The sequence below is a fragment of the Spea bombifrons genome, chromosome 13, assembly GCF_027358695.1.
Source record: "Spea bombifrons isolate aSpeBom1 chromosome 13, aSpeBom1.2.pri, whole genome shotgun sequence".
NCBI classification, from domain to species: domain Eukaryota; kingdom Metazoa; phylum Chordata; class Amphibia; order Anura; family Pelobatidae; genus Spea; species Spea bombifrons.
In genome coordinates, this window is record NC_071099.1 from 16,373,091 (window position 1) to 16,400,697 (window position 27,607).

The following is a 27,607-nucleotide window of genomic DNA, read 5'->3' on the forward strand; positions in this document are numbered from 1 at the left end:
TATGTGGGGTGGGGACTGTAATAAGGAGGTGGTTGAACTTTGGGTCTTAGTTCGGCTGTGGCACCTACAGTATGGAAGACATTTTAAGCAAAATTGAAAAAAATCTGTTACCATATATTATGTTTTATGTATTTCTATGGTTTTAAAAGAAGGCACTCCTGATCAAAACGAAGTATAATTTATGTGGGTTCATCAAATATGGAAAACATGGTAAAAAGGCAAAAAAAAGATTATGAAAAAGCCCCAGTCCCGATGGGTCAATGACACTAATTTGGTAATTTCTAGGAATGGGTAAAGGGTCTGTGGATTTCTATATTACATCTGGGATATTTAGTCAAATAATCGTCTCAAAGCAATTATATCACCTATAGCCCGCTCTTCCACTACTGCAATAAACTTGTCAGACCCGTAACCCACCTTCACTATCATTACCATTTTCATACCGAAACCCCAACCTGCCATAGCAATATCCCATAGTTTTGCTAGAAATAAATATGTGCAGTGTTAACATTTTCCTTGGTTGTCTAATGCAGATCTTACCGTGTGTCAGAATCCAGGAGAAAATAGATTATCAATGGAGCCTCTTTGCTACTTCTTAGTTGAGCCGAAGTGTAATGTGTTTTGGGTTTTTTTTTCCTGCCTCGTAAGCATAGTTTGAAGAATCATCTCTTTTATCAGAAGGAGTTGTCAAGTTCTCTCAGATAAAAGCACCAATGTTCGATCCATAAAAATCAATGCGCTCCCTGTATCCCAAAGCTCAAGTGTTTCCCACGCTGCCCATGAGAGCAGAAGAATGGGAAATGCATGAAGATTCGCTCCTCTCAACCTTTCCTTAAACGTGTCTAGGGGGGTGCATGTTCCCTGGGGTTCTCTTGTGTCTGACACTTGTGACCTTAAAAGTTGTGTTGCTGCCATCCTGCAACTGCTTTTAAAGGATTAGGTGCTAATAGCATAAGCTTCTCCCCACCGACCGGGGTTTAAAACATCGATAGACTCTTACTCCTCCAACGATGGTAGGGGCAGAGGATCTTAATTCCACAGAATATTGGATTTCTTAACCCAGGTGTAAAGTTCTGAGAATTATTTGTCAAGCGCAAGTTATATGTAGCATGGATGAGCTGTGCATGTACTACCGGCTCTATATGAACAACAGGCATTGACATCCTTCTGAGCCATTCCTGTCAAAGACCACCTTGGGTCAAGGGTCTGCCAATCGTAACCTTGGGCATTGCACCCAGATCTTGGCTAAGCGCAAGCAAAACAATAAGGGATCTGCTATTGGTATTTTATTCAGTATCACATTTCCTGATATGATTAAAACTGAGATCCCTCCCAGCCTCTCTCAGCCCTCCAGAGTGTTTTGGATGCGAATGTGGAAAGTGGCAAAAAGTATCGTTTTGTCAATGATGTACTTATCAGCATATTTAGATATTTTATCAATTGAAATGTGTATGAAGATCATCAGTGGATGCAACAATAAAAATACATATAATGGTGACAAGCGTAGCCCTCTAATGTTGGACTTTTGAAGATTTCCCATTGGTATTATGAGTTTTGGATTTGAAGTCAATCTTGATGATCCAGACGACTCCTTGGAGTGACTTTACCCTGCATCATTTGATAAAAAAAAGTGAAACGACATTATTTTAATTTGTTCATGTTGGTCTTCACTAATGGAAGTTTTCATTTTGCGGCCCTTACTTAACCCCCAAACAAAATCTGTAGAAGCTGAAGGTTCTAAGGTTGCTTCAAGCAAATAACCAAATAATGAGTAGTGTTCGCACTGCTACAGTTTCTGATGGTCAGCCTTAGCTGTGCGAAGATTGCAAGACCCCAATATGTTTTATTGATCATATCACAGGACACTTTACTATTTATTTTTATTTAAGTATATAGTTCTATGTACAGTATGATGAACAGTGTCATCTTATATAATAAATATACAGTTCTGTTCAGTTATATGAATTAGCACAACACCTGGTCTCTAGTGGTTTGTAACCTACAACGCCGACGATCCTCTGGACATCAAAGCGCGATCCAGAATGAATGAGTTTTGAGAAGAACAAAAGCCACCGATTTTTGAAGGGTCGTTGCCAAAGCCACTTCGCAGCGTCACAGAGATATTGATAATGTCAGTTTGTCCTATGGGATAATACAAATGCGGGCGATGATACTTAGTCCCGCTATTTCGCTACGTGTATCCGCATCCTGTCATCCTGGTTAAGTCTTTCACAGTCCATTCCGGGCATCGCGTGACAGTAGCTGCTTTTCCTGCGAGGTGAACCAAATCACGCGGTGAAGTCCTGTGTCACCAAATTAAAGACGTTGCTCTCCAGTGAGCTCTGCCACTTGCCCCAGTGGCGCTGGATCTCAGCTTGTACCTGCGCGAAAATAAATATATATAGGGAACAGTTTACACAAACCGACTTCAAATGTTAATCCTTTAACAGCCGAACGCAAAGATTCTATTGGAGCGGCTTGCTAATGGTGGCAACCAAATGGTTCTAATAATGATGCTTACGCAACCCATCACTTGCTAGAGGTAAAGATATTCCAAAATATAATATATTATATACATTAGGCCGGGATTTCCGTGAGAAAAGCACAAAAAAGTCCCATAGAAAACGGGAGGCAGAAATCTTAATCTCAAAATATGTTTCTTTTCTGTTTCTAAACCTGCTGATAAAAGGAGTTGGTTGCTGTATTTGCAGATGTTGTGGATATAAAAGTGTTGGATGAAATACAAGTTATGTTTTAAGATTTTGTCTCCTGCTTTTACTGGGCTCGTTAAATTACATTATGCTTACTCTAGATTGTAAGCTTGCGAGCCGGGCTCTCTCCACCGAATGTATCGGTTTGTCTCAGTCTGTCAATTCTTGTCTTGTCAGACCCCTTGAATTTATGTATTGTATTAAGCGCTGCGTAAACTGTTGGCGCTATATAAATAAAAGATAATAATAATAATATATCACGCCATTACAATAGCAGGGTCGTGGCATACTGGGGGATCTGTTGTGCTTTTCCCAGTTTTGGATGCTTAACGGTTGGTGGTGCCATCAGGTAGCTCTATTAAAGTAGGACGTAGCTTTATGAATATGGCCGTTCACATCAAGATTGGTGGAAAAAAACCCACTATGGATCTAACACATGGAGTTCTCAGGTTTTTATTCACAACTTTACATATAAAATAATTCATTGGCTTTATGGCTCGGATACCTACCAGAGACATACCAACCTATAATGACATAATGCAGTAACATACAATACAAAGAAAAACATAAACAGCAACAAACGATGGCAGACCAACAATCACATGCATGTCTCCCATACAGGACTACTGTGCAGGTCATCATTACATATTAATATATCTTATATAACAAACTTAACAGTTAACCTAACGGCAATTTTTGTAAAACAATTTTTTTCCCTCATTCTTTATAAGTTAGCCATATTTAGCTTTTTTTTGCCCGGCCAAATATGTTGAATGCCATTTTAGTTGATGATATCATATATCAGATATCATCATATATCATATCATTATTATATTTCCAAATTACGTTTTCAGGTACCTGCCAGTGATTGTTGGGATTTTAGACATTTTCCTATATGAGTTAAACATACCTGCCAATAGATCTCCCAGTATCCTGCTATCACTGCATTTATTGCAGGAGCTAAATGGGTATTCTGATCCTCTGTAGAAGAATAACGCACTGTGCTGTCCGGTGTACTGCTTGTTTTTTATGTTCTGATCTGACGTTAAGTAATATTTAATTCTGCTAATGTCCATTCTGCTGTCATTAAACTTGTTTCAACTTGGCACTGAAGATAATGAGGGTCCCAAGCTTCTCCTGTTAACCAGAAGGTTATACCCGTCTTCTCTTACACAAATTATCTGTTAATATAAGGAGGACATGTGCTCGCCTACTGCGCCTTACCCATCTTTCACCATCCTCTAGTAGTGGTCAGTTGCCAATGTCTCTTATAAATTGCTTGTTTTCCATGAAACACAATGGCTAGCAAGCACTTCATCAATATAAACCTGGGGAGGGCATTTTCTTTCTACTTTTTTTCCTACTTTAATGTAGGTGGGGAGAATGTTTTTTCTATTAAGCTCGAAAACCACTTTCAACAAAGTTTAGGTATAACTCAGGAACAACTTATTTTCCGAGTCAGCCATTTTGAACCACGAGGACTGAATCGATTTTTAGTTGATGACTTTATTAAAAACACAAGTTGCTTTTTTTATGCGAGTCACATGAATTTGCCTGAAAGAGGGTTACTTGCAGAAACTAAAATCTTCATTTGTTAATGAATCAGCCCCGTGCTGTCCTGCTGTAAAGCGGGTTTCCCATTGTCAAAGTGTTCCTAGGATACATAGATTTTTAAATAGTATTCTGGTTATAATTTGATATTGGCAAGTATGAGTTACTCACTGAGAAAAAGCCTGCCTGCCTCTCACCTCTCCGTTCAGGAAGCAGTACAGCAAGGCCACAATAAACCCCTGCAGGGAAATAAGGAAACATTGAACGCAATCCAGTAGCTTATACAGAAAAGTTATTTAATATTTGTAATTTTTGACCTTTTTTCATTGGTCAACCCAAATACGAATGCACAAGTCTAGTTGTTTCCATTTTTGAGATGAAGCCTATTTAAAGGAGGCTGTTTACTAAATCAGGGTAGCAAAAAGGTCATGTAGATCTTCCGAACAGGAAGTTAAAATAGCTATTCCCATAGTCTGTGCATTACTTTCATTTATTTATTATTAAAAACCATAGTTTGCTGACATACTACTATATACACAAAAAGGCTCAACAGATTTCAGGCAGAATAAATACTTGCATAGAAAAGGTCACCTGGTTTGATCCTAGAACAAGTTCAAAGTACATTCTTGCCCAGACTCCGATGTGCTCCGGAAACAACGCAAAAAGAACATAGTGAACGCCAAAGAGTGGGATGAGAAGAAGAGTGGATTTGGCAAGTCTCCTGCGAATGAAAGCATAATGTGATAAGTCCAATCTTGAATATGGCCTTTCTTGCTCAAGGACCTTGCTGTCGGTTGAACACAAGTTAAGAAAAGTTTCATAATTACTCACATGTACTGCTGCTTGTAATTTTTCCCAATTTCTGGGCATCTTATTTTCTGGATAAGGATTCTTATCACGTTTAGAAATATGATGAAATTAAGCTGGAATTACCAAAACATAACACCATGAGGAGTTGTATTAACACCAGCCTATCCGAAACGACACATTTTAGCTCTGAAACCATCTATTAACATTTGAAAGATGGGAAAACGAAGCAGACAAGATAAAACAACATGGACACTTCTATTGAAGATGGACGAGGTGGTCCTGGCTCAGATCACTGCCCATCTTGTGGAGGTAAAGCACGAGCTAATGGTACATCTACAGACAATGACAACAATGAAATGGCTTTGAGCCAGGTGAGTCTTCAGTCCACACTGGTCCACCCAGGCCTGGCTACTAATGGCCATCGTTATAATTAACCTATTACTACCAAAGACATTTTCCTGAGGGACTCTGGCCTAGGCATGACAGCATAATCAAATCTGTTTTTCTCTAAAATACATGCCTTCCTTGCAGCTCTACAATGCAGAAAAGTGAAGTGTTACCTTCTACCCACAAATTCTGTCTGCTGTTAATAAAGAATCCATGTATTTCATGGCACTGATGCCCCTTGAATAATGACCCCCAATATCCCATGCTCCAGAATATCAAAACTTTGGTCATAATCAGTAAAAGTTGAAAGAAAATATATATTTTTTAATAGATTAATATTAACATAATACTTACAAATATTGCAAGCAGTATTGGCGTCTTGATTATCCACCAATATATGTTCTCATAATCATCCCAGCACCTAATTGAAAGAATTATGGGAGAATCAGTTTATATATGTATGTGTGTGTATGTATGTATATATATATGTATGTATGTGTATATATATATATATATATATATATATATATATAATGTACTTTTATAAAACATTAAACAACATTTCATCATCCATGATACATTTGTTCCATAATTGTGTCCTACCACTGTAGTACCTGTTTAACACCATTAGAATCTGTTCTGCTCTCTACTTTTAATTACAATATTTAGTTAAGACAATAGATGTACAGTAATTATAGTAAAATATAAGGTAAAAAATCTAGAGTGGCATTAAACTTTGTTTTTACAACCAGGAAATGTGAGCAGCCGAGCGAGATTTTTGTTCACGCCTGATTCCTGTACTGTTGGAGGCCAACTTCTGCGGTGTAGGTCAACAGGCAAGCTAAGGGTCTTCTTCTAAGCTCTATGTATGGTTTGCTTAATCTATTTTGAGAGCAAATGCCACAATAATAAATTGGCAATGTAATAGATTTCTACCTCCTCTGGATGGCACTGTGCACCTGAAAAAAATATTTTACATACCGGAATGTGAAATACAGGATAAAAGTCCTAGACTTAGGTATAAAAATGACGGCTCAAATTGACCACCAACCCAACAGTGTATGAATCATGGCTATTTTGATAATTTTAGATAATTTAATAATGGAGTATGTACCCTGCACAACATACATGTTGAAAACAATATCACTGGGACCCCCAGGACCTACTTAGTCCAATGAATCAGCATTCATGGAGCGAAACAACTACTTGGTACTTTCTTGCTCTCTTTTTTGGGGGGTTTTAGTTACTTGGTATTTGGAAATGTCATTTAAAAACTTGTGTTATATAATACCAGTTATACCGCCCACGTTTCTCTCTTACCCTGTATCATCGAATGTAATTCTTGTTTTTATCCACACTGTAATTGTAAGAGCTGGAACACCTGAAATAGACAATTAAACATTTGTAGGTAGTTGTAGGTAGTTACCCTCTATAAAGAAAATAGAGTGTAAATAAACATAATGAAGCTCTGTGGGTTTGACCTGGAGTCTCCCAAGTACCGATTCCTCAAGTCTCCAGGACAATTTTTTTTTTAGCATAGTTTGGTCACAATCGGTTCCTCTCCTACAACCAGCTAATTTAAGGCTATTTGGACTTGCCCTGTCCATCACATGGCTAGCCCCACCACCACATGTGGTTAGCCCTGTCTCCACATGAAGCCACTTCCCTAGAACAGGGAGAGCTCCAGTTAGCCTACCCTGGGAAGTTACCAGGTGTGAACATAAGTGAATATTGCCCTAATGCCAAAAGGTTCCGGTTACCGACCACTGATTTTTAGGTTTCGTAAAATTCAATAGGACAGGAGGTAAGTCACTGTTCTGCAAGTTCACGTTTGTTTCCAGTTGGAAATTGACTGGGAAACTCAGCTCATGGATATCTTAAAATATCCAGAGCTGAACAATTTGCAGATGATAATTTATAACTTGACATTAAAGTGAATCCAGCATGGTTTTGGTGGGACCAAAAGTACATTTCATTAAAGAGATCCAGGATTCCTTTTATGTGTGTTATGGGGAGCATCGTCCGTTGGTAGAAGAGGTTGTCTAGCATGCAGTAGACCGCCAGAGACTTAGCTAAGACCAGGCCAGTCCCCTCCTAACTAAGCTGTGCCCAGGTCAAGCTACGCTAGCATCCTGAACATGAAGGCCCACGTAAATATCATTCTGAAGATGGAGGGTAAGGAGGCATTTAAGCCAGCTCATGTACTCCTCAGCATGCCTCAGCTGATGGCACCTAAAACATCTGCTATACATTTGTTTTCTAAGGGGTTTACCCGTGGCCAAAGACTCACATCGCCCAATCAAAATAAAGATTTTGTTGACCGTTTTTGCAGATAAAATGAAGGATTGCCGCAAATCAGAAAATAGCAACGCATGACATCTTAACCTCTGCTCATCATAACTGGCAAGTATAATTTCTGTGGTAATTTAGATAATGCGACAAATCGAGTATAACTCGCCGTGCCATGAAAATGAATTATTTTAATGTCACAGCAATTATCTGTAATAGATTTTTAACAAGAAGATGAGTCACGTTACCCGTTCTGGACAGCAAATTCTTGAAAAGAGACAGTTTGTGACAGGTTATAGAGGTCCTAATGCAAAAAAACAGGTGCAGATTCAAGTCCAAATTAATTCTTGCAAAATGATGGGTCTTCCATCTGTCGACTTTCCATGAGTGGAAAGTCGAACATCGGCCCTAGTTTAGTAGAAAGCAGGGGGTAGGAGATATTTAATGACCCAGAGGACCATGGCATAGACATCTTTTCTACTATATATATTAAACTCCTGAGCTCACAATAACAAATGTGGAACGGCTCTAATGTTAATGTGTTTTTTCCGGAAATAATTCACACTCACCCCAGCCAACTACAATATACCACCAAAAGTATCTCCTCTGTGAGGTGAAAGCGAGTGTGAGCAGTGTGTGGAGATACATCCCCTCCACTAGCAGCCAAGAGAAGTTTGCAAGGATAGAGAATTGGAAGAATACCATGGCCGCCTTGCAGCTCGCCTGGAACGAGAAGATGTAGATTAGCCTGGGGCACGGAAGCCTTCAGTGTTATATAGAAACGCAACCTATACGAAGCTGGGTGGGCAACATTTTATGTATGTGTGACGAACCTCCTGTTGATGATGGTGCTTGTGTAAACTTTGTGATAGATGGAGAAGAAACTGATAGATTTTATGAGTGATTTCTGGGATGTCTTGCAGAAATGAATTCTAACTTGTGCTGTCCACGCACACACTTGGAAGCCAATCTCTTACTGTAGACATTGTGCAGTGATCCACGTCTTCATCGGCAAACAGCACGGCGTCTTTAACAAACACAGCGGTGCCACGTAATATAAAAGACACAAACAAGTTCATGTGGATGAAGTTCCTGGGGCAGTGAAGCTTCCTGAAAATGAACAGAAGACGTAACCATGAATGAAGATCTTCTCCAAGACTCTTCATCCTTAGAAGCAAGAAGCTGATCACTAAAAGTCATCTGTGACGCTGTAATTGTCCCAAACAATTGAGCGAGACTAACCGTTTAGTTACCTTTTACAATTAAGAATGGAAGGTTGTCTTTCATGAAAGAAATCAAAACCTGTTTGGACCTCTGGAGCCTTCTTAAAATCTGTGGCTTTGCTACGAACCTTTCTTGGCTCGTTTTAATGACCTAGAATAGCCATCAACCCATCTTTTAACATGGAAAGTCCATATTCAACAAATCCGTTTCATAGCAGAGTAGAGGACTGGCTTTATTAGCCCTATAGTTAATAAAAAAAACTTTCCTTTTTTATACATGGCAGTAATGACAAGACCATTTCTGACGGAATACAGGTCACTACCGTACAGCAGCGAGTTCATCGTCTAATTCAATTTCAGTATGTTAAGCGTGTCATCATATTGACCTAGTCTGACCATTCAAATCCATCATCATGTCCCCAGAGTGTTGACCTACTGCTCCAGCTAATGAGCCTTCTGGGTTAATCTATATCGTTTCTAAAATTAACAATTCAGCCACATTTGCATTTTTGATTCTGCAGTCCGCACACTAACCCTTTCTATGAAATCATGATGAGAAAAGACTTAACCGCATGAAATAATGATATATATATTTCATAAAAAAAATATAATCTACAGGGACATCTCAATGGTTGCCATGATAAGACCACCTTTAGAATTGCTGTTTTATAACCCCGAGGTGGGATTAATTACATTGACCATTGGCCCATATTCCAGTGTCCATGGCACCCAAAGATTTTCCTTAGACATATTGGCGCGACTGCTATCCCTGACGTAACAAGGACCACAGGGCCTGCTTTATTGATGGAACAAGTCCTGAGTACTCTCCTTCAACAACCCATAGCCATCCCTGACATCCCTATGGATTGGAGTTGATGTATATATTTAGTGTGTTAATTCTTATTTTTTTATGCCCGATATGCCATGGCTAATTTTCCAAGGTGCCATCTTTGTAGATGGTGTTGAAGTTGATTGGATTGATTTTTTATTATTATTTTTTCTTCTAAGTTACTTCTATAGGTGTAATAATGGTTCTTCGATAACTAGCTTTAGGCCAGTAGTAATTAGTTACTTACTTTTCCCTTTTTAGTGAATAAACCATATTAAAGTAAAAGCCAGGCTCGTCAATTTAAGCTTCAAATCTTCACTTTGATCAATCTGTTAAAGACTATGCAATGCTTAAATGCTCTCAAGGGTTAACCGTCTTTGCGTTTGGAGAACTGACAGTAAGTATTCATTAAACAATTCCAGAAAGGGGCTTCAGTATTCCAATAACTCATCATATCCCGTCTCTTTTGATGCAAGCCCTTAGCTCATTTGCACAATACACAGGTGACTCAGTGCCTATTATACCCGACTAATGTAAGGACACAGGCCCTGAATAAATGTCAATCAAACATCCGTCACCAGGCGCCGCGGAGAGACGGGGAGCGGGAATGTGACATTAAACTAAAATATTCTCTGAATCCAGCGCCCACAGAGACTGTAAAATAATCATACTGATTTTATATTTCCCATCCGTTTCATGTTCGGAAGCTGACGAGTGTGCCAAGTATAATTGTATCAAATAACATTTATACTCAAATAATTTGCAGAAGAATGCTCCGTGGTTCCTCATATAAACATCATTAAAATGTATGTGGTTTCCCCCCCCCCCGATTCTTATTTTCCCCAAATGAGGTTGCCTGTGACTTCATTTCCATATAAAACAGCGGAATCATTGTTGGGTAATAGAAGTGCGCAATAATACAATCCAAAAAAAGTTAGAGAAGAAGAAATATAGCTCAGCGGGGGTTCTGATGGAAGCCTAGTATTTAGCCTTCAAACGTATCATTTAAAAATAAGAGCTGAAGTAGACACGATCTTGTACTTGCGGATTGTAAGCTTCTCGTCTTCATTTGCCTCAAGGACTCTTCTCACTATGTCCACCTGGTGGCACCTCTCACACAATCTACGGTTCAGGGTTTCGTTTGTGAACGCCAGGTCCTGTGACCCTTTCCTCTGACGATACTATTTCTGTGGTCAATGGAAAAACGAAGATCATCGGCGCCTCGGACAGTCTACAACCTGTCTGTTCACATATTTCAATATACTGGCTTTTCTCTCCTGTTACATGGCATTATGTGGCAACGCGGGCAGCTCAATGTCTTTGCCCCTCTTTGTGTGGTTGACTAAGACATCGTTGATTCTGCAGAGCTTGTTTACTTTTCATGAGATTGTCCTTATTGTAATTCATGCAGTTGTTCTCCTGTCAAAGGGACAGTCTAATGTCCCATGCAGCCTCACCACCGACAAAGAATGCATGGCACTTGAGAGAGGTAGAGCAACCTGCCCTCCTTAGTCACATTTTCACACCACCGAGTGACTTGGTCTTCTCATTGGAATCAAGGATTCCCAGCAAAATGAATTAAAATCTTAATTGAGGATAAAACCAAAAGTGATAAACTGCCTTGCACATCTGGCTCTTAAAATAATGACCTAGAGCCGGATGAGCCAATGTGGACTAGAACTCAATGCCTTGGCCATGATGTGGGTCTGCTTATTGGACCATACTATTTGGAGGGTGAATCCAACTTGATTTGTAGTCACAGCTCCCACACCTTTAATCTTGTTTTTCACTTCTTAAATTCCTTTAAATTTACCCATAAATGGCCCAAAATAAGTAATTATTACAACCTACTAACCAAGATAAGACTGTATGCATGACATGGGATGCTTTAGAAGTTAGTTTGTCCTGGGCACAAAGAGTAATATCCCAGGATGATGCTGTGCTAGGAAGAGGGTTGTGATCCAAAGGGGGTTAATACTGTGATTTAGGGATAGTGTGACTTAACAGCTTTACAAGTGTTCTTTACCAGGCTAGGAGCCTGTGAGACTTTATGTATTTCTATGCCAACGTAAGAAAGCAGTGATTAATGTTCCAAGTATTTGGCAGGTGCATTCTACTTGCAGCTGGTTCCACTAGAAATGTTGTACATAGTTCTCAAAAAGAATAATTAACATATTTCCTTAGATGCAAAGACTTTCATGTGTTCCGTAAGTCTAAAACAGCCATTTTCTTTTTCTGGTGGGACTGTGCTATCGACCAAGCAGGTGTCCACGGACTGCTGTTCTTCTACCACACATAGAAACGAAGCATTAAGTTTTATTCTTATTTAACAATTTTTGCTTTTATGCATTTATTTTGATTTGGTTAATGAATCCTTTTCAAGAATCCATCCACTGTGTGATATATCATAGCTGGGAAATCTCAGGGCTTAACCCAGAGTCTCCGGGTGAAGAGCTGCTTCCTCGGGTCTCCAGGTTCCCGTCTAGGTTCTCCAGGGCAGGAGAGCAGCATTTAGTCACATCCACTCCCCACTCTGTCCTCCCACACCCAACCTAATCAATGGTGCTTGGGACTAGCCCACCATTGTCCAAGGCTAGCCCCACCTGAGTACATGGCTAGCCTTGTCCCCTTGCAAAGCTGCTATTATCTCCAGAAGAGGGAGAGTTCCCGGTAGCCTACTTCCTAACGTTCCATGGTATGCATATCATCTGTACATTCTAGGACCTGTTTTAGGTTAACCCTTTAACTGGGCAGGGTATTTTTCTAATAGGTGGGCTATACTCAAAATGGTGTGGGGCATTTTCATAAATGGGCAGAGTTTAGACGAGAGCAGGTAGGGCTACTGAGAACCTTAACCACATATAGCAATGTATAGATATACAAAATTGCATCTTTAACCCCTTAATGACAAAGCCCGTACATGTATGGGCTCAAAATGCATTGTTTTCAACTGGTTTAAGGACCGCCCATTGTCCTTAAAGGGTTAATATACTTTTGGAGTACACAGGCACTGGCTGACAAGTTCAATTTGTGTGATGGCATGTTAATGTATATTATTTATAGAGCATCAGCAGATTTCATAGCGCTATTACAATAAGGGGAAATTAACAATAATACTTAAATTGAGAAGATACAATGTGACAAGATTAACGCACATTAAGGCATACTGAGAAGGAAGGAAGAGGGCCCTGCTCCTTTCAACACACATCTGCCACCTCTTGTCACCATCATTCTTGCCACTCTGTTTTAGCCACGGCGCTCACCTGAACAGAGAGAAGATGCTAATAGCGGTCACAAGTGCCGTCAGCGATGCGGCGTATCCGCAGGTATACAGAATCTTCACGGTGTAGAAGTGGTCTCTCTGAAACACAAGGAGCGAAGGCGGCATCACATAACGCTGTAGCGTAAGGGACTTTTACGTTACTGACAGGGTGGCGAATAAGTGGAACAGCCTCCCAGCAGGAGTGGTAGAAGTTAACACAGCAAGGGATTTAAAAGATGCATGGGATAGTCATGAAGCTATCCAGAATCTAACACGAGATCAACAACTGATTATGTTTTGAGTTTTTAAAGCAGGAAAAATCTTGCAGACGAGATGGACTGAACGAGTCTGATCTGCAGTCAAAATCCATGCCTAAGATTATTTCACATTAATAAATACCTTTCTATGCATCATTAACATGCCCAGATTCCACTTAAGGCTACATTTAAAGCTTTTGTTACAAAATATAATAAGCATAATAAAACAAAGCAAGAATTCAGCGCATGCCCAGCAAACACCATTCAAAAACACCTATCTAAGGCATAAATATCGGGGTTCTGCCATACGTTGCTTAGCCCCAAGTTAATTGTTTATGGCTATATTGCTTACCAAGTAGCTGAATCAGTAGGATACTACACTTTAACCCTGAGACTCTCAAGCAACCTAAAGCCTCTGGAATAATAATTCGGTAATCATGATTAATACAGCTGAGCGCTCAGGAATAGTAACTTTGATCGTGTCACATTTTCCCTTATTTCTAATTTATGTAGAAGAAAGACTAGAATGGCAGATCTGCGGAGGTTTATTTGCTAAACGTACACTTTGTGGAGAAGCACCGTTAACGGCTGGATGTAAACCCAGCAGCATCTGTCCATGACGTTAAATCCTGCCTGCCAGACCAGGATTCTGATGATGAAGTGGCTCTTTTAAGGTATTAAACGCATGAATAAATATTGCTTAATATTCATGAATATATATATATACTACTAACCAGCTTACCAAGGAACTCTTCCAGGTTTGACCTGGAGTCTCCCAGTGAAGCACTACTTCCCCAGGTCTCCGGGTAGCTTTCCTCTTGGGCAGGGGAACTAAATACTATCTGGGGCTAGCCCCGCCCACATGTGCAACTAGGTCAGTTCCTACCCTGCTCCTAGTGAAGCCACTCCCCCCAGACGAGGAAGAGCTCCGGGGAGCCTTCTCTGAGAAGGGTTACAAATAGGGCTGAAGGAAGGGGAGACAACCCACAATCCTCTCTGATCTTTCACTGGATGCTGTGCACGCACTGTACGGGAAGGGTTGCGGACAGTCATATTTGTAATTTCCAATCTGTATGCTGTCGTTACCAGACGGAATAGCGGTCAGGCTGCAATCTTTCATGGAAGATAGCGTTTGCCTGTACCTGTGATAGGAAAGCAGCATATGCATCAATACAAGAAATAAGGCAAAAATTGAGACAAGGGATAATCGTTAAAGACTACCTCAGGGAAGCTTAGATCTGAGGCAAAATAATTAGTTTTCTGTCATGAACATCTCTAGTCCCCCCCCTTCCAGCCTTACAAAGGCCGTAACAACCAATCAACTTTAACCAAAGGGAATTAACAATTTAACAAAAAAAAAGGAGCTGTAATTATGCAAGACTCAAGGACCGGAAATGAAAATAGCTGCTCCCATGGTATACGCACACGATTGGGTCGCTCATACATATACATTGCTTATTTCGAGGTATAAAAACATCCTTATATAGAGTTTATTCAGCGTACTGAACTGTAAAATATAGGATTAGGAAAACCGACGGACCAGCGTCTTGGGGGTTATGTATAGAAAGTAATTCTGATGCAAAGTTTGAAAACCAATCAAATCGAATTCTCAGCAAGAATATTACACCGGTTACATGAAGACCATGTTTTAAACTTTGATTAGGAATACTTTTTGTATATCTTTAACCCCCCCTCTGTATAAATGTATAACCATACCTAGGATCTGCCCAGAGTCTCCGGGTGAAGCCCTGCTTCCCCAAGCCTCCGGGTCACTTTTTACATTCCTCGGGGATGTGAAGACGTGTTTAACCACGCCCACTTCCTGCCCATTTTCCCTTTTGCTTAACACTGGAGCTAGCCTGGTCCACCGCCCACAATACCAGGTAGCCCCACCTCCTCAAAGCCACTCCCACAGAGGAGGGAGAGCTCCAAATAGCCTGCCTGGGAGGTTCCTGTGTATGCGTGTAACATACTAACCTAAGCAGCAGGCAGAGCTGGTGACGAGGCGTCACCTTGCTATAATTTCATACATGAATAATAATGATAAGACTCAATTAGCAAACGAAATGATTGTTTATATTTGTGGTGTATCAAACTAACTTCTCTCTTCTAGGTGACAATAGATCATTTCATGCAATTACTAGTTACCATGACAACAGCTGTTGACAGAATATTGGTATGAGATTTTCCTTTTGCTGTTTATTTTTAGAACCTATACACCCCATACTACATTATACCATACATACATACATACATTTATAGAGAAAAAATAATATATTGTATTGACTATGCTAATAGTGTCTAAATAAGCAGTTTTTTTCATGAAATATGCTATTTCTGCAGGGATCATGGCATTCACGTTTTTGATCAATGTGCACATACTATTCTTTTTTTTTCCCACAAAAAGAAATACCACATGCATAATGTCCTTAAATATCTTGAAAAGAAGCATAGCATAGTTTTTGCCCCATTGCTTTGGGTACGATCATAGGAAATGTTCTAGTGGCGGTTAAAGGGACGCTCCAATCATGTGCTCTTTAATCTTTAATATTTTTAATTTTGCAGAAATCCTCGTGTGTAATGGCCTCTTCCCCTGACCCCCAGCTATTTTCCCCGCAGAAGGCGTGTTCGGCCAATCATATCTTCACGCACATGATATGCTTACCTCCAATCAGCTCCAGTGATTGCTTGGCGAACACTACCATTGATTTCAATAGAAATGTTTTCTTGTCACTGATTGGCCGCTTCAAGCAGCCAATCGGTGGTAAGAGTTGTTGTAGAACCACAGAGAAGGGCAGCTGCAGAGCTGCGGTTTCTACTTCATGCATATACTTTTTTCATTTTGATGTACTTTTGGTACTTTAATACCTATTCTTCTTTAGTGGGGCTGTTAGGGACAGTTCCTTTAATCGCAGTTTCATGTTTCCATAGCGATTACAGTTTGTTTAGGGACATGACCCAATGGGTAGGGTGCATTGGACTGGGTTTCCCATAAGGTGCACTTTTCATAGAGGGGTCACTGGAAGTAAAGTGGGAGGAGATTAGTAAAGGTCCTGCCTTCTTCAATTTATGCCATCCCACTGCTTTTTTTTTTTTTTTTTTTTGCTTATACTCCACCTACTTTGTTTTTGTTGGGACGAAATGGGCTAAATGGTTCTTATCTCCTGTCATAAACCCACTGTTTTGTAGATAAGTGAATAATAATAATAAAAAAATCGATTTAGAGAAAAAATACTGCTGATGAACAGTAACTGAAAAAGAAGAGATTAAACATAACATTAAAAATACATTTTCAGCTTTTTTTAAGATCATTTCCATTTAACTTGCCTTTTCGTCTGTCTCGCTGCTTCCGTTAAGTAGACAAGCCTTATAGTATGGAGGCGAATGAGGAGTCCAGCCATTCTCTGTACAGCTCCTTCTGATCACAACTGCAATGGAGACGGGAAAGAGTTAATGCCCCCGACTGTGGAATATAAAGCAGGTAATACTTCAGTGATTTCCTAATGTGCCATAGATACGTAGCTCAAGGACAGACATGTAAAGATCACATTAAGTTATGAGAGGAATTCAGATGCTAAAATTACATACAATAAATAAAAAAAACACCAAATGTACTGTATAATCTGTTGCGCCATGACATCATTGAATAGTGATGTCACTGAATTCTTCCTGAGAGAGACACTGTAAATTAGCGCTAAATGATCATCATCCCGCGTCCACCTAAGTTCACTGTTGTGTTTATGCTCAGTGGTTTACAATCAAAACTTGACCATGAGTGTCCACAGATGCTTTTGGGGAGGGGATGTGCGTGCAAATTATTACCCTGACCAGGGTTTAGTCACAACAAGGAGGGCATAGCAATGGTCGGGTACCACCACAATGAGGTGCCACCTTGGCGGGCTGCTTTTTCGATGTGCTCCCCACCCCGCATGTCTCCTGTATCTCCTTGAGGTCTCTGCAGGGTATGAAAGATGTAGAGTACCGAGATACCACGTTGAGGAACAGCAAAAGCAGTACTGCTTGCAGAATTCAGGGTACTCATGAGTTCTTGCCCTGCCAAAGGGCAGCACTGTCGGGGAATTTCTTGGGAGGGACGTGCCTCTTCTCGTCTCCTCCTGCAAATGCCCATACACGTGACCCTTTTCAGGAGATACAGTTCCTCTTTCGAAACCTAATTTTTCCCAAGTTCTCTTTTCAAGGAGCACCGAACCTTTGCTTGGTATGAGTGTATCAAGGTGTTCTACAGCCCTAAGAGCAGGGCAGCAGTTGCAATCAGGCAAGGGCATGGGGTAACCAGGTCGATCACTTCAAGGGTCAACTGCTATATTGACCTTAATCATTTTTATACACACACAAAGTCAGCTAGCACAGGCCAAAGGACCAATCAGGAAGTGACTACATTACAGTTCTATCTTCAAATGTAGTGGTGCCATAGTGTCTGGTTCAAGATGATTCAACAATGTTAATGCTAGTAACGTAATATATTTATTAAATCGGGTATATTCAGAACGTTGATTAGACTATGTACCTTCTCAGACACTTGGATTATCTTTTAAACAAAAACTTGTTAGGGCAAAAGCTCATTAATTCAATCTAAAGGAGAGACCTCTGAGGTCCTGACAACTTACGTGACTGTACATCGTTTCCTATGTTAGCACAATAGAAGGTATCGCCTTTTGACTAAAAAAATTCCATCTTCTCTTGAACGAACCCGCTCTGTAAAATCACAGCTGACTGTTTATTATAAACTGTTTGTCATAAAACACGCCACCAGACATGAAGAGGCGTACTAATTAATTTATTTTTATATTAGTAAACGACACCCTCAGGGGTTCGCATGGTCACAGCAGCCACGCTACAATATTAGTTTTGTTAAATTAGACATCTATTATATTATAGATACTGTTACATATCCAGCAAGGCTGAAAAGTCCAAGGGATGACAAACCCAGGAGGGGCAGATCCACCCTCTTGGGCGATTGAGCCTCCCAGTGTGCTTTTGGTGATGTCCTCTCCGCTGATTGAGGAGAGGACATCACTGGAAGCGTCACCACAGTGGCAAACATTTCTGCTGGGTTATGTCTGCAAAGATGCAGACAAAGGTAGAAGAAGAAAAAAACATTCATTCTGACCAAATCCCTAACTCCATTTGCAGAAATACAGTCCCAAACTTGCAAGGAACCTCCACCACGTTTCACCATGCTTTAGGCAGATGCTCATTCTTGTACTGCCCACTGTTTTCCATCAATAGTAAGCTGATGGCACAGCTGAACATCTTCCGGTTTGGAAGAGAAGTTAACATGATGTCTTTCATCTGCTGCAGTAATGTTGAGGACCTCTATGGGTTTCTCCGTGCTTCTTCAAAAGAGCTTGGACGGAAGATCTGGAAACCCTTGTCTGCCTAGAAATTTCTGCCCAGGAGAGACCTTGCTAATGCGGTGTGACTTGTGTCTTGTTACTGTGCTGGCTATCACTGGTTACAGTGAGTCTTGCTATCCCTCACCTAGTTGTATGCCTCCTACACAACTGTTTTAGTTAAAGATTGTGTTTCAACCTGTATATTTTTGATGATCATTAGCACCTGTTTGGTAGAATTGTTTAATCATACAGCCTACAATATCCCTGCCTGTGTCCCTAGAAGAATTGATGCTGATTTTTTTATTCTGTTCACTCACTTTGCATTTTTTTAGCTCATAAAAATACACTGACATGTCTATTTTTGAAATCATGCTTACTTTTCAGCATTTTTTCACACATGCCGAAAGCATTTGCATAGTACTGTTTGTATATTGCATATATAACTGTCAAGCAAATATTTGCTTGCGTTTTGCTGTTTTTTGGTTACCAATTAGCGATTTCTTTCCCTGCTGCGGTGTAAGCCTTGACGTTGGTGATTAGGATCTTCATCCATCTGCCATCTAAGTCTTATAACCAGATTCCCACTGGAGATTCATAGTTTCTGTGTGGCACTCATCTGGCTGGCAACTCTCAAAGGTTCTCCTTCATTATATCACAAATTGAATAGTACTCGGTACGCCAACCTGTTCTGCCATGTAGCCCTTTACCAGCCCTTGGGCAGTTCTTTCTATCTCCAGATGGTGGGGGAATAGTGTTTAGCATCGTCCACGTTTCCCCAGGAAAATAGGTCACTGTGTGTATGTATATTGTGATTTTTTTAAAACTGATTTTGAAATAAATATTAAATATATAGATTTCCCCTGTTTTTGAGTCAGTTGCTTATAAATTAACGACCGATGTGTAATGAGCCTAAACCCAGGGTGGCAAACTCAGCACGGTCCTCCGTTGTGTTTATGGTCTGGTTGGGGAGCTCAGTGATCTCTCTTTTAACCAAACCATTGAGTAATGGCATTGCAGGGAGCCTGATGCTCCCTCCTACGCGGCAGAGGGGTTTATCGCCCCCCCCCCTGGACCTGCCACCAAAATTAGGTTTTATACCTAGATGGTCAGTGTTGGCTATTTAAGACATCTTCTCTTAGAATTGGGGGAAGAAAGTGGGGAGCGATCAGAGAAAGCAGCAGGTAACTTTGTAGATGCACGCTGCTTTTTCAGAATACTATGGTAATTGCTTTAAAAAATAAGTCCCCTTTTATGGTCCTCAAAAGGAGATCTTGAGGTGAATAATCATTACATAATGTTATACGAGGATAGCGTGAACGCCACACCAAAAAAAATCATTACTTTGTTCTTTTTGTTTTCTCCTATTGGTTAAATGTGTATCAAAGCCCTTAAACCGCCATCAAAATGCATGATATGCTACATTGTCTCGACTCAGAGGACTTTACTATGAATTATTCGGTGCCAGCGACATTAAACTGCCCCCTTCAAACAAATCACAAGTTTCTTGGACACGTTTTGTGGTCGACAGCCCAATTGAACAAGGATTAGTTTGCTTATTTAAATACCCAGTATATATTTTATTGTATACACTCCACGATTAAGTCCTAAAACAAAGGCAAGTGAGATGCTGCTCTGTGTAATGTAAGGTACTGTAGATATATTATATTAATTATTAAAATAAATGTTCCTTTTTTTAAAACAGTTTTGTCAATGTACCGCGTATTGATTCATGTCAAGAAAACCATGTACATAAATAGATACTATTAATGCCCATAGTCCGGGTTTCACACCGGTGGTTTTGCTTTGATAAATAATCCTCGTTGCAATGTTCCTACCGCGAAAGCCTCAATGACATGTAATCAATTGATGTGCCCACGGCTTTTGGAAATCAGAATATTGTGAAGCAGCCTCTCTGTTACGTGACGCATGTGAAAACACGGGGCGAGACAGACAATCTTTCTTTTAATGAATGCAGCCATTACCTTTTAGCCCGAACTATCACATACGATTGAGAATTCTTCGGTAACCAAGAGCGTAAGAGACCGTCGGGTTTGGGAAATGAATACTCTTTGAAGGAAGGCGATGCCTAAATTAAAATAGTTTTAGCGCTGAATCCCACATGGGACGGTTGTGTGACGGTAATCGATAACACGCGCTACCCACATAGCGTCTAATGAACCATTGACACCTAAAAATCCAATGAATGTAATCTGTAATTGCTCTTCCTTGAGTTGGCCATAATTACACCTGCTCTATTCCCTTATTTCCATCTCTTACTCTTCATTTTCAGCCTTTCCATTTGAATAAAGAAGCTCTTCTGCACTGATGGCACGTTGGTAACTTCAAAGTTTTGACCCTCCATCACCAGTGGCGAGGTAAATTAAGTATTGATTCTTGTTCACTTTGGTTTACTAAACAAAGTCCTACTTGTATGACCTAATAACGTTCTTACTTCCCATGGATAGACCTGGTATCTAGGAATGCCATCCATCTTTTTTCCCCAGTTGGTTAGCAGAGGTAGAGTTGATCCTCCTGTAAGGTCTTGCAGATACTTGCCACCAAAACAGCCCTGACCCGTCGGGGGATGGACTCTACTAGACATATGAAGGTGTGCTGTGGTATCTGGCACCAGGATGTTAGCAGCAGATCCTTTAAGTTGCGAGATGAGGTCTCCATGGATGCATCTTGGTGCCATGTGTTCTCCAGGTGACACACACGCACCCGGCCATCCACTTGATGTCAAAGATAACATGATTCATCAGACCAGGCCACCTTCTTCCATTGCTCCGATTCAAAGTTGCTCACATTCTTACGCTGCCCATTTTTCCTGCCCGCATGAACTTTGAGGATGAAATCCTCACTTGCTGTCTAATATATCCCACCAGGTGCCATGATAACACGATTATCAGTGTTCTTCACTTCACCTGTCATTGCTCCTGATGGGATGGTTGGTTGGTGTGTGTGTGTACACATATCAGCAGCATGCACAAACCTGTGCCCTTGCCTCCCTTCCAAAATATGGGTTAATTAGAACCAAAAACAATTTTTAAGACACACAAAAAAAACTTCTCTCCACCAGGATGAGGTAATGTTTAGATAGTTAAAGCTGTAGTAAACGGTTCATTTAAGGAGGCAGGATTGGAAAAGGTTTGCCGGGCTACCGTGCATCACGGAATGGACTTATCTCAATCTGCTGGCTATTACCGGAGTCATGCTACAGTGGAGCTCATAACCGGGGGAAGTCTTATCAGTTTAATTTCTTTTTGCGAAGGGCAAGACTTGCAAGGGAAGGGCGGGCGGCTCTCTGACATAAGCCCAACAAAGTATTAAGGAAACTCTTGAGGCAATTTATGTATCTGTAGGAGCTAGAAACTTGGTTTGCCAATGGATGGGAAAAAAACTATTAAATGAGATAGCGAATCACTTCCCGAAACTATCACCCCGGACAGGACTATACAGCTTTGAGTCTAGAGCCTTCTACGATTTAGCATCCACCGGCTGTCCGACCTACCTTTCGATGGGAGAAACATTTGAAGACTGTCGGGACATGAAACGGTCACTGTCTGTCCCAGTGAAGCAGCGTGCCAGCAGTTAATTCCGTCCCATTCCGTCACACAACCTGTGGTACGAGAGAAAACGGTTTAGTTATAACTGTGTTAGCAGAGTAATTCTGTGTTTTTCCACTTAAATGAATGACTCTCTCTTCTAGGGAGAGTATAATTGTATCGGCTTGTAGGGGCTCAACGGAGGTGCCGGTCCCCTTAAACTTTGATCAGTCTTGTACGGCAAATAAACCTGTAATTTATTTTTTCCTCTCAAGGTTTAATCACATAGAAAACAAGAAAAAAAAGCTTCTTCAATTTCTATGGCAACAACCTATGAATGCCAGCTTTGGTGTCATGTGACTGAATGATGCAAAATTTGACATGATTGAAGAATTATTACTGGGAACGGGTTTGGGCTTTCAGGTGTAGTAAAATTGTTTCTAAAGCTGCATTAGGTTGGAAAGGTGTTAAAATCAGCAGAATAGGTGGAAAAGCACCTTAAATGGTCCTGAGCTTTGGCAAATGCTATTTAGGATAAAGCAGAAACCACATGGCCGCCTGACACAGTCCACGGAACATGCATTATTATCTAACAATATAGACCTCTGGAGCTAATGAGCTTTCTAAGCCTAATTTCAGGTGTTTGATGTTGGCTTGTTTAATGACCGGCTGAAAGTCCTATGATTACGTCTGCAAATCATAGAAGTAATATTTAGAAGCTAGCTGCTGGTTGTTCGCGAAAGGAACATAGATGTCTATTCTTCATGGACTGAATGACAGGTGGGTATATTGTGCTTAGGTGACCATCAGTGAATGCTACTTACAAACATAATGGTTTTAAGCCCCCACCATTTCACTGCCTTCATCCACTGCAGATTACAGTGGCACTTAGCTTTTCTGGGTCTGTATTTGGTGGCTTCCTTGGCCAACTGGCAACCGTGCAACAGCCCTAGCCAACTGGCTAAAATATCAACATGCATTTGGCCAATATCACTAGTATTCTGTTCCTCACCTCCAGAAGAGGATCTGGGAGAAGTCTCATTTTCTAGTGTTATTCTCTTGTGGCATTGAGTTTCCTGCTCCAGAACCTGGATAATGAATGCGCATTCCGGATGTATGGACATCACCTGAGGAAAGAAGAAATTATATATGAGGGTAAGCAGGTCATATCAGATCGGCCATCTGTGGATCCAAAAGCCAATGATTACGTTGTAAGATCTCATACATGTGGCTGCTGGCCTGCTGTTAAAATGCTTGATGGGGAGCACCACAATTGTCCCATCCTCTTGTTCCATTACAGGGACATCACTGTGCCCATTGCTCGGAATTGCCCAGGACATGTTCCCCGTGGGCTCTCCTGTTCCTTATGGGAAGTGGCAGGGAGTTGGAACTGTGGTCCTAAGGTGCCGCATGTAAGATGTGTAACTGATTTACTCGTTCCCTTCTCTGAGTTCCCACATACTGAATTGGGCAGCACTTTACATGTGCTGGTAAGCAACTGGCAAAATGTATATTTGCCCTGGAAAAAAGACTAACGTGGTCACCCTATACTTACAACCAAAGACCATGGCGATTTTCAACAAAATGTTATATACACATCATATTATATAGAACCAATATTTGGACTTTATTTCAAGAGCTGCAATAACATATTTGTAGGATTGCCTGGAATACAAGACATATATTATGAGGCCTTATTATTATTCAAGATACTCAGCCATTTCTCTTGAGCCTCTCTTCATTTAACCAGTCAGTGGTCCAAACAGTGCTCTCGTATCACTTGGTATATTTATCATTGTGTGTTATAAATCATATTTTCTTTAAACCCGTGGGAATTTCAGTGCATTAACATCCATTTCTGAATATATGTACAGAAGGAAAGCAGTATAGAAGGAGTATGCATGATATTCTACGAAACCGAACACTGAGTGTCTGAACGAAACACTAACTCCCTTTCTCTGTGTAGTTTGTTGAGGGGTCCATTTTCTTATTTAACGTTACTGCGCGGATGTGAATCTGGCTCAGCTTCACCAAATAGTGAATCATATGGGACCAGTTATGTCCAAATATACCAGTGATTTGTCTACGAAGATCTACTATATACCTCATATTAAACATACGCAAAGGGTTTTGGCCAACAAATTGTGTTCTTTGCCCATTTGGCTTGGCTAAAAATTTGGGGGCATTTTTAATTTGGGAATGGAATTTGTTGCCCTGTGCCTACATTCACTCTCTCACACTCTCATTCTTTCACTCTCATTCTCTTTCACTCAAGCTTTCTAAATGTTTCCCTAGTGGTCAGCAGAGAAGGTAGGGAAACATTTAGAAAGCGTGAAGAGTGTGAGTGAATGTGGGCACACGTATTTCTGATGAAAATTCATAGCTTTTTGCTTTGTGTTTGTCTGATTCATGGGGGGGGGCTCTGTCCTCCTTTTTGTGGCTTTGTACGAATTACCAAAATTGTGTACATTTTCAATTTGTACGAATCAAAATGCACACGTCTACCCCATATGATTATCAAAGAGGTCACAAGCAGGCAGGGCTCACCCCAGCATATAGGTAAACTATGCAGCTGCCTATGGTGCGGAACTGGTGGTGGAAGCGGCAAAGTGGGACCCCTCACAGATAGATGACACAAATGTGCTGAAGGGTGGTTTCTTTATGTTCCTGGGTGTAAACAAATGCTTAAATTGCTTTTGGGGTAGAATTAAGGGTTATGGGTTAGGGCTATAGAAGTCCTCATAAAGTCCTTTTCCCCATAGTCCTACATTAGCAAGATAGTCTTCCATAACAATACTCATCATTCTTTGGAAGAAAATGGCTTGCTTGATTTATCGATCAGACTGATATGGGATGATACACAAATAAAGCATGTGAACAACAGCAAGGCCAACCAGATTACATAAAAATTATCACTATTTAAACAATTATGAATCTTTGTTTAAGGCAATAAAAAAAACAAACCATATGTGGGAGAATCTTAATTGATATTGCTGTTAGCCTCTTCCCAATGCATCCTCCACAAATAACCGTTGTGCTTCTATGCAAATACCCAACACATATTCAGTCTTATCCAGATTAGAAATAAAGATTTCCCCAGAGAAGCACGCATTATTAAAGCTTTCTTACTCACAGATAGTGGTTTTTTTTTCAAAATGTGACCCCAACCACCACGGACATCAACAGAAAGGAGGTACAAGCAAGATCGCTCTCCAACTATTTCTGCACGGTAATTTACCTTCTTCACTTGGTCTTTCATTTTATACAAAAGAACGGTGATTGCCGTATTAACCCTTTAGTTGAAGTTGATACCTTTTCTTGGACCAACACAGAAAAAAAAAAAAAGATGCAACGTTGTTGAAGTTTTTGGGGCATTAGAGGTCTCATCTTCAGCTAGAATGCATCTGAAGAGGAGACATCTGAGCTCCTAAAACCTTACACAACTTTTTTTAGGGGAAGTGCCTAGTGCCCCTGTAGTCCCTGCCTGCAGATGCCCATGCCCGCCGCCACGACTTACTTTCTACAGTTCCAATCTCGCTAAAACAAGCAACATAAGGTCACTGGGGACAGTCATCTTCTTTGTTTCCAACATAAATTAGAAGTGACGTTATTAGAAAAGCTACCTAAACGCTGTTACACAGATATAATATATATATAATCAATACAACTGCCCCTAAAAGCTGCACTTTACCAGGACGCGTCTGAACACTGCAGCTTCATACGTCAAAATTGAAGGTGGCAGGGAAGACGTGTTTGTTGAAGGTAATGAAATCGATTATTTTTGTGTTGGTTTTCCCTTTAACCCAAAGCCTGCCACAGTCTAACACATCAGGATCTTGGCTTACGGAAAGAGAGGGTTTAGCACGCGGCGATTAATCCTTTCTGTGTCATACAGTCAGAACAGATTAACTCATCTACTGCCGTACACACATGACAAAAGGATCAGGAGTCCAGTAAGAGTCCTACTGTGCTTTTTGAAGCGGCAGAGAAGGAATTACAAGCAACAGGGCAGTAAAATTAAAGGGTGGGATTTTAATAAAAAGGGGGCATTCTAAAATAAAAAAGATAAATGAGAGGGAAACGAGAAAAACAAGTGAAATCTAAAATGATTTTTTTTCCTCTAAAAAAGTTTCTGAACCTGCCAATGCCCCTTTAAGAAAACCAACGTTAATATCGTTTTCTAGCCCCATAACTTATAGAACAAATAACATTTTTTTATAATAAAAATAATAAACTCGGCATTGGATACCTTGATAAATAAATACTTACGGTTCTGAGGCAAAGCAGGCAAAGCAGTAATGGAATCTGCACCCTCGTTCTGCTTTCGGAAGGCAGGGAAACAGGCAGCAGGGTCGGAGAGCTCATCGTTGGGTCTTAAGCGTTCTCTTGGCCGATTATTGTCCAGCGAGCCTTGGACCTGTTGCTAGCACTTATTTCTTATCCAGTTTCCGCATATTCATGACGGGTCGCACTATCCAAGAGACAGTCTGCAGGTCCAAGTTTTTTTTTTCTCCCTGGTTAATCCTATAAGACCGTATTTGTTATGTAGAGCGAAATAAGTTACAGTGTATCTAGCAGGCTCAATCCATGATTAGTATCATAATGCAAGCAGATCATGTTCCCGGTATATGATGCGGTAATTCTTCATTTGCTATCCCTGTTGAGTATCTGATGCAGCATTCCAGCATCTGTTCCCCTCTCCTCTATTGAATGCTGTTACCACCACTTCAGACGTACCGGTCCCATTATATCACCCTCCTCCCTCTGTGCTCACATTCTCCCTCCCTCCCAATCTCTCCTTCTATTAATTTCTCGCAGAGCATCGGGAAACTCTGCCACTAGCAGGGTCTATGAGTTTAGCATTCCTATAGACGAGAAACGAGCATGTCCCTCTCTAACAAGATCATGATGGACTTCCTTACCCCTGGACATGTTGGTACAGCAACCTGCTGGTGACCAGGACGTATAAGAACTGCATTGTTCATGATGTTCTCCTCTACTTTAAGGCTCTATAGGTATTGGTTCCTACGATGTAACGCAATGCTGCGCCTCTAACAGTAATGAAATCGTCAATCCTGATCAGATTTGACCTTTAATCCACAATACCGTTCCTGTCCTCTCCTCTACACGTCCCAGCATCACCTTATTCAACAGCTTTGTAAATCCCTCTCTGACCTGTATGCTCAATTCTGGGGTCAATTGTTCAATTTGGAGTAATCAGCAGAAACATTCCAGTTGTTTCCATAGAGACTATTTGACATTAAGAACTTTGCCCCGGAATTATTCTTTAGAAACATGACCCAAAGTCATCAGTGTGAGTTTTCGCATTTAACACATTTTCTGCTTTATGCATCTGGACCTTGGAGACCATGGAGCAAAGCAGCAC

At 40.6% G+C, this 27,607-nt stretch overlaps 1 protein-coding gene across 1 annotated transcript; it reads right to left on the reverse strand.

The window, feature by feature from the left end:
- Positions 1–1,863: 1,863 nt before the first annotated feature.
- Positions 1,864–26,880, reverse strand: LOC128471387 (vasoactive intestinal polypeptide receptor 1-like). Its single transcript, XM_053453324.1, has 13 exons — positions 26,491–26,880; positions 23,234–23,348; positions 22,188–22,295; positions 16,643–16,747; positions 13,064–13,157; positions 8,726–8,858; positions 8,318–8,471; positions 6,780–6,840; positions 5,814–5,880; positions 5,094–5,185; positions 4,854–4,983; positions 4,460–4,501; positions 1,864–2,381 (listed from the first exon to the last, which is right to left on the reverse strand). The coding sequence occupies exons 1-13, from the start codon at positions 26,584–26,586 to the stop codon at positions 2,289–2,291; spliced, it is 1,290 nt and encodes a 429-aa protein (XP_053309299.1). The 5' UTR covers positions 26,587–26,880; the 3' UTR covers positions 1,864–2,288.
- Positions 26,881–27,607: the final 727 nt, after the last annotated feature.

Coding starts and splice junctions, on each gene's coding strand:
- LOC128471387 (XM_053453324.1), bottom strand. CDS start 26,586: ATGAGCTCTCCGACCCTGCTGCCTGTTTCCCTGCCTTCCGAAAGCAGA. Junction 5,881..6,779: donor ATTACATTCGATGATACAGG/GTAAGAGAGAAA, acceptor TCTTTCAATTAG/GTGCTGGGATGATTATGAGA. Junction 5,186..5,813: donor CAATACTGCTTGCAATATTT/GTAAGTATTATG, acceptor TGGTAATTCCAG/CTTAATTTCATCATATTTCT.